General features: G+C 31.8%; 1 protein-coding gene and 2 non-coding genes across 3 annotated transcripts; 1 reads left to right on the forward strand and 2 right to left on the reverse strand.

Moving 5' to 3' along the window:
• The first annotated feature begins 1,365 nt into the window (after positions 1-1,365).
• LOC108752320 (enteropeptidase-like) lies at positions 1,366-4,880 on the forward strand. Its single transcript, XM_018493087.1, has 7 exons — positions 1,366-1,706; positions 2,049-2,174; positions 2,253-3,073; positions 3,584-3,746; positions 3,864-4,135; positions 4,221-4,438; positions 4,764-4,880. The coding sequence occupies exons 1-7, from the start codon at positions 1,366-1,368 to the stop codon at positions 4,878-4,880; spliced, it is 2,058 nt and encodes a 685-aa protein (XP_018348589.1).
• Positions 4,881-5,504: 624 nt separating this feature from the next.
• Positions 5,505-5,576, reverse strand: Trnah-gug. Its single transcript has one exon. It is a non-coding gene; the product is annotated as a tRNA-His (tRNA).
• A 522-nt stretch (positions 5,577-6,098) lies between these two features.
• On the reverse strand, positions 6,099-6,170 carry Trnah-gug. The gene has a single exon. It is a non-coding gene; the product is annotated as a tRNA-His (tRNA).
• Positions 6,171-7,402: the final 1,232 nt, after the last annotated feature.

Consider the following 7,402-nt stretch of genomic DNA (forward strand, 5'->3'; position numbering starts at 1 on the left):
TAATTTTGTGCATTCTGGACACGCTTTTCTTTTTTGTAATCGTTTGTATTTTAAGATTATATTCTTACGCATATCGTCATAATAATCATCTCGCCATTCCAAATATTTGTACCAAGGATAATTATATTATTATTACTTCCGCTATTAATATATTAATATATTATTTAAATGTATTTGTACAAAATTGTATTATGTTTAATAATGATTCATAGAATATATGCATTTGAATGAAAAATGTATTTTTCTCATAATATTATGTCGCCCTTTATTAAATTTTGTTCAATAATAATGATGTATTTGTAATACAATAGAATTTATAAAAAATCTATATGTAATACTTTCTGCCCTTACATATAGATCAAAATAAATCGTTAAATATTGCGTGACTGCATCTTTTGCGATATCTATAATTGCACACATAGATCAGTTTGATAATTCTCATACAGCAGTAACCTACTTTTTTTTATATTACTTTATTATTTTTCAACCAAAGAAGTCTAAAAATTCGCTCTCTTCCTGTATGAATCAATTGGCATTTAATATAAAGAGAAGTACTATTGTATACTGTAATACATAATTAATAATTATTATATGATTTTTATTATATTCAGTTTTACTATGTTCTCATTACATGGTTTAATGATCGTATTATTTAAAAGTGAGTTAACACATCACACACATACAACGCCAGTTTAAAATTCTATCTGATTCTATTTTAACTTGGAAGGATGTTAACACATTACTTTTGATGTCTATCAAGTAAGTAGGTCACATCCTTTGTATTTGACCAGTTAAACGGATTATCCTTCACGTATATACGCGTATACTGCCGAATTACTGCAGAATTATAATTAGATTATTTAAATGAAAAATTATTTATATTAATATTACATTTATTTAAAATGTCTGCTATTTGATAAATTTTTTTGTATTCGTGCTATTGATTATTTTTTATTTCCAATAATATAATTATATTATTTAAACAAGTATTTTTGTTTAATTTTATATTAAAAAATTATTAATAAATTATCGATCTGTTTTTATTCCGTGTATAATGGATAAAAATTTGTAATTTTTTCATATTCTTTAAATATTTTACTTATTTGTATATTTTATTTTTTTTTTGCAAATCCCTACACTCTCTTTATATTTTTAAACGCATCCTGATGCATGAAGCGTTGCTATTATATTTTGCCTTCGAAAATTGGTCGTTATGACAAAAGATAATATGCTATTAGCGTCATATCTGCATCTATTCCCCATAAACCCGGGAAATACTAGTACATCCTGCATATATAAACGCGTGCTCGTGTTAAAAAATCGTTCAATAGACAGCGTTCTACCGGGCAGTAACGACACGTCGTCATGTCGCGGTTTTACGTGCTGGTAGCTGTCATCGCGATGACGATCAATGTTACAATTAATTTAAAAAGAGTGAAGCATAGATACAATCAGATTGAAAAACCGATAATGATTCGAAAAAACATGGATTTTTCTCGAAATCAGGATGTGGTGCCATTTACAGATGACGAGTCGTCATCTGTATTCTTTTTACATCTGCTTAAGTGCAAACCGCGGTATCAGAAGCTAGACAGGATTTTCCCCACCACCCCCGCTTCGGTGAGAAATTGTATCTGCGTACCTTTTTATCTATGCGACAGGAATCAAACTATCATCACCGATGGGACCGGAATAATTGACCCGCGGTGAGTTAGTTATCTAAGTTTGATAATCAATAATGCATGCATTGTTAGTCTCTTGAGATCGATTAATTTTAATCTGTTACTTTGTATGAACATCAAATTATAATTTTATATTATAGCTTTGTTATTTTAATTTTATCTAATCTTGATTCGATTTTACCATATTGATTTTTAAAGTCCTAAATGCCCTGATTAATTTTTATTTGTCCTTTTAAGTTCTAAATTTTAGAAAAAATTTTTAAAGCTCTCTATTTAATTTGCTGGCTAAATTAAGTTTCAAGTTGGTTGATATTGGTAAAATCAATCTCTAGAATGTATATGATTATTTAAATTAAATTTGTACAGTTTTGCCACTAATCAGAGATGTGGGGATTTAGAAATCTGCTGCTATCCGCCAAATGCAACTACTCCGATCGTGATGCCTTTAGTTACATCTCCAATAAATGTATCTCCTATGACACCTCCAGCTACATCTCCAACAAGTGTATCTCGTATGACACCTCCAGCTACATCTCCAACAAGTGTATCTCGTATAACATCTCCAGCTACATCTCCAACAACGCCATCAACAATGCCTTCAATAACATTTCCAACTATGCCACCATCAACATCTACTCAAACTATTCCAACTACAGCACCAACAGTACCTACTTCGGCGTCTTCTCCTGTATCACCAAACTGTATCTGTGTTATGATATCTTTATGTGATCCTAATGGAATAGTCACCATCTCCGGAGAGGGTGTAATAAATCCGCGGTTCGGATTGTGCCCCGACGACCTGGTCTGCTGCAGGATACTAGCGAATATGACACAGCCAACGACGAGCTCCCCAACCACGATTAACATAATACCATTCACATCTGCTACAATGGCCAGAGTATTATCAACAGTTACTCTGATATCAACTAATCAGATGGAACTGTGTTTCATATGCGACAATGTCAATCTATGTTTCATCTGTATGATCGTCATTACATCCGGAGGTGGTGCCATGATAGATCCTAGAGTTTCTCAGATCTTATCAGATGGAAATATCTGCACGTCGCCAAATATACCGTCTTGTCTAAATACTTCATCAGCTGCGCCAATTACGGATCTGGGCCAGTTGAAAAATCCGGGTACATCCCAAGAATGTTACTGCGTAAAGACCTGGCTGTGTTTTGAAGGAAACGCGGTCAGTCCGGATGGTCTTGGTATAATTGATTTAAGATTTACTTTGTGTTCTTCGGCGGACCAAGTATGCTGTCGATTAGCGGGGATCAATCAGGGTCTTCAAAGCGCCTCCTTGTCCAGTGCTGTTGCGAACGGATCATCCAATCGCTCGGTTTCGCAAATTACTTGTGGTATACAAAACAATAGTTACGCACCATGTAAGTATAAGCCACATATTTATATAGGTACGCATTAACGATGTAGCGTGAAGCCATGTCTAGGAACATTGACCAAACCTCCGATTAACTTAATCAACATTATTTTATTATCATTTCTATCACTGTAGATTAACTTTAATCTCGGTTCAATTTTTCATCTTTTTCTAATTCTTATAACCAGAAGAAGAAGAAGAGTTAATTGAACAGAGTTTAAAATTAAATTACATTCGTAAAAACAACCGTAAGTAATATAAATAAATGTAATTAGGTTTAATTAATAAAATTTAATTAATGGAATTATGTGCTTATTGAAAAAAAGATTGAGAATAACGAATTGTGTATTGTAGATTTTTTGTCTTAAGCGTTTCTGCCGGTCGAATTAAACGTTAATCGGAATTTGATCAAGTTTGGTTAAAGTCCCGCCTAAGTGAAATATCAATTCAATAATATACAATAGTATATTTGATTCAAGGCTATTATTTGAGTGATAATGACAGTAATCGCTTACAGCGCAACCTTTTTCTCCTGAATCCGGGAAGACCTATTTCGCTGAATTTCCATGGATGGTCGCACTTCTCCTAAAATCCACGACCGGCGGTCCTTATATTTTTCATTGCGGTGCTTCGATAATCAGTAATGGGGCCATTCTCACTGCCGCTCACTGCGTTGTGAAGTACGTGTGTACAAAAGAAGCAAGAAACGTCTAAAAAGATGACTTTCTAAAACTTCTCTCATAATTTCATTGATTCTAATTGATTTATTTTTTCCTTTCATCTTAATTTCCCGGCAGCCAAAAGCCTGAAAATTTGATTGCGCACTTCGGACAGTGGAACATAGGAAATAATATTCAACCGTTACCTATTCAAGAAGTGAAAATTGTCGCAATAGCTGTACATCCGTCTTATTATAACGACGGGCTTTTCCATGATGTTGCTGTCCTCGTTTTGGAAAAACCAATCACTTATAGCGCGAACGTCCTACCAATTTGCCTTCCCAAACAAGGTAAAGTTTTCTTGGCTGGGACCAGATGCTACGGATTAGGATGGGGCAGCAATTCATTTGGTGAGCTCGAATTGAGTTTACAGATTTTTAATTATTATTCCTTTCGGCAATTTATACATGGCATTCATTCACAATCTTATTCTAGGACCGGAAGGGCAATATCAGGCCGAGCTTCGAAAGGTGAATGTTCCTATCATTAATCAAGACGATTGTCAGACACGTTTACGAAGCACGAAATTGGGCCAATACTTTCAATTGCATGGATCGTTTATTTGCGCCGGCGGCGAAGCGAATAAAGATACGTGCCGCGGTGACGGCGGTGGACCATTGGTTTGTCAAGCCGCTACAGGACAATTCTTTCAGGTGAAAAAGATTATGATAAAAATACTTAATTTTTATACAATAAAAAGAATTTAGCAGAAAAGGCGGAAAGGAATAGACAAACTTAATGCTTTCTTTTTAATTCTTCTTTAAATATTTTCGTTGTTATATTAATTATACTGTTTTAATCAGTAAAATTTATTCTTTTAATTCTTATTTATTTATACGATTTACATGATCTATGATTAATTTTATTTGCTATTTCAAATTCAATTTATAAGCATTTTGGCTTTATAACATAAATTAAATTTAGTATTCATTTTTCTATTGAATAAAAGAAATAAACTTGGATAAATTCTTATTTTAGGCCGGTATTGTATCGTGGGGTATTGGTTGTGGAGCTTCTAATGTACCTGCAGTATACGCTAGTGTATCGCAACATCGTCAATGGATAGATCAACAGTTCGCGACTTATGGCGTATAATGATGTATTATATGCATTGTAGTTTGATATTTCTAATTCAATGCGCGGCTACGATGTGCTGTGTACGTACAATATCATTCATAACTTATGAAAATTATAATAATAATAATATGTGATATTTTAATAATTTGAATATTTTTTAATAATTTTACTTTGTACTTTATTCTATGTTATTTATTTTAATTTATTCAAGCAATTCATATTTAAACTTTCTCCTTATACAATGAGTAGTAAATGCATTATAAATGCATTCTCCGAAAACGAATATCTGAATATACTGATTCTTATTATCTGAATATATTTGTTTATCTATCGATAGTTGTGTAACGTAAATCGTAGCGTGGGAAACATTCTCACATGGGAGATTAAGCGCACATTTTTCCTAGTTTCAAGACAAATATTTCTCGTATATCTTTTGAATTATAAGATACTGAAAAATTATTTTCTATAAAGTTAAGCACAATTTATTCTATAATATAATAAGATAATCTGGAAATATTCCTTAAGAAAGCTCTAGAAAAACGTAAATCTTCGAAATGCGACTATAGTGTTACTATATTCTCTGAATACGAATAATCAAAAAGTTTACAAAAAAGGCTTCCATCGTGATAATATTTTACACATTGCCGTGACCAGGATTCGAACCTGGGTTACTACGGCCACAACGTAGGGTCCTAACCACTAGACGATCACGGCTACTGGAAGAATTGAGTAAACAATCGGAATTGAACATTGTTCGCCGTTAAATAGAAAAAATTCTAAATTAAATACATACTTGGACCGAGAGAACTATAATAATCAATATAGCTAATAATTAATAACAAGATAAATATGTAATAAAGATAAATGGTAAAGATAGTTATAAAACTTTGCAAAAGTTAATATTTTTGTTTTACACACACACACACACACACACACACACACACACACACACACACACACACACACCTATATTAAATATTTCTTTATATCTATATTTTATCATCTATTCCAAATACCAATTTAAGAAATTATAGAAGTAGATACTTGACACTGTTAACAGTGATGACATTTGAGATTTCAAAACACACATCCGAATAAAAAAGTTGAGAAATTATTCTTTCAAAATTGTGCATTCTATTTTTTAAGTACATAATTTGACATGACAATAATTTTCAAATGCATAATTTGAAAGTAAATTAAAAAAAAAAGCTTCCACCGTGACAATGTTATTCACATTGCCGTGACCAGGATTCGAACCTGGGTTACTACGGCCACAACGTAGGGTCCTAACCACTAGACGATCACGGCTATTGGAAGAACTGGTTCCAAAACTGGAGAATTGAGTAGAAGAGTTCTATCAAGATAGCAATCTTACAATAATTAATTATATATTTATCCAATTGCGTAATAAATTAGATAATACATTAAATTATTTGTATTGAAGTAATTGCGTACATTGAGAAAAATTAAATATACACTTTATTCGATTACATAACAAATTATTTAATATACTAAATTATTTGTAATAAAATAATTCTATGTATAGAATAATGTAGAATTAAAAAAATAGGAATTAATATTTTTTTTGCATAGGTATATCATGTTTTTTTTTTAAAAGTAATACTTTTATTTATGCATTAAATTGAAAAAATAGTATTATCTATAATTATTATATTTTACCTACAGTGAATGCAAAAACTATTCGTACAAGGAAAATTTTTATTTATAAAAACTTTATTTGTAGAAAATTAATTAGCAATTTTATGTAGTAAGTACGTTGTTTTAATAACCATAAATAAAAGAGCTTCGCGTGATCTTAGAAGCCAAATTCATCAATTTATACCTTTGTGCATTCAAATTTTTAATTTTCATTTATTTTGAAGATAATATATTTTAATTATTATTATACATATCTTTTTAAGTATAAAATATTAGGTTGTTCGGAAAGTAATTTCGTTTTTTCTTATGAAAATGAAAGACGATTTTCAATCAGACGCGTTTCAAATGATCATGAACGGTCGAATTCGATAAATTTAATCTCTCAGCGATCTCACGAGTTGTTATTCGCCGGTTTGCATCAATTAATGCCTTTATTGTGTCTTCATCAGCTTCAACTGGCCTTCCAGAACGTGGTGCATCTTCAACATCAAAATTGCCGGATCGAAATTTTGCAAACCAGTTTTGGCACTGGCGTTCTGTCAATACATCTTCTCCATACACATCGGATAATTTTTTTCTTGCTTGAACAGCATTTTTACCTTTTCGATAGTAAAAAAGTAAAATATGCCGAAAATGCTGCTTTTCACTTTCATATTTGATAGGGCACCAACCAAAAACTACTGCGTAGAATCAATCGAACTTTTTTCACAAGCAAGCCTTGCTATATCAGCTGTCAAAATATATAATGATTATGCGGCTTAAGTGTGAAGTTGGCTGTGAAAAAATATAATAAGTCCTTTGTTGGGAAAAAACGAAATTACTTTCCGAATAACCTAATAATTTTGAAAATGTATACACACACACACACACACACACACACA

This window comes from Trachymyrmex septentrionalis, unplaced genomic scaffold (assembly GCF_001594115.1).
Source record: "Trachymyrmex septentrionalis isolate Tsep2-gDNA-1 unplaced genomic scaffold, Tsep1.0 scaffold6, whole genome shotgun sequence".
NCBI lineage: Eukaryota > Metazoa > Arthropoda > Insecta > Hymenoptera > Formicidae > Trachymyrmex > Trachymyrmex septentrionalis.

Coding starts and splice junctions, on each gene's coding strand:
- LOC108752320 (XM_018493087.1), top strand. CDS start 1,366: ATGTCGCGGTTTTACGTGCTGGTAGCTGTCATCGCGATGACGATCAAT. Junction 2,175..2,252: donor CCTATGACACCTCCAGCTAC/ATCTCCAACAAG, acceptor ATCTCCAGCTAC/ATCTCCAACAACGCCATCAA. Junction 4,439..4,763: donor CTACAGGACAATTCTTTCAG/GTGAAAAAGATT, acceptor TTCTTATTTTAG/GCCGGTATTGTATCGTGGGG.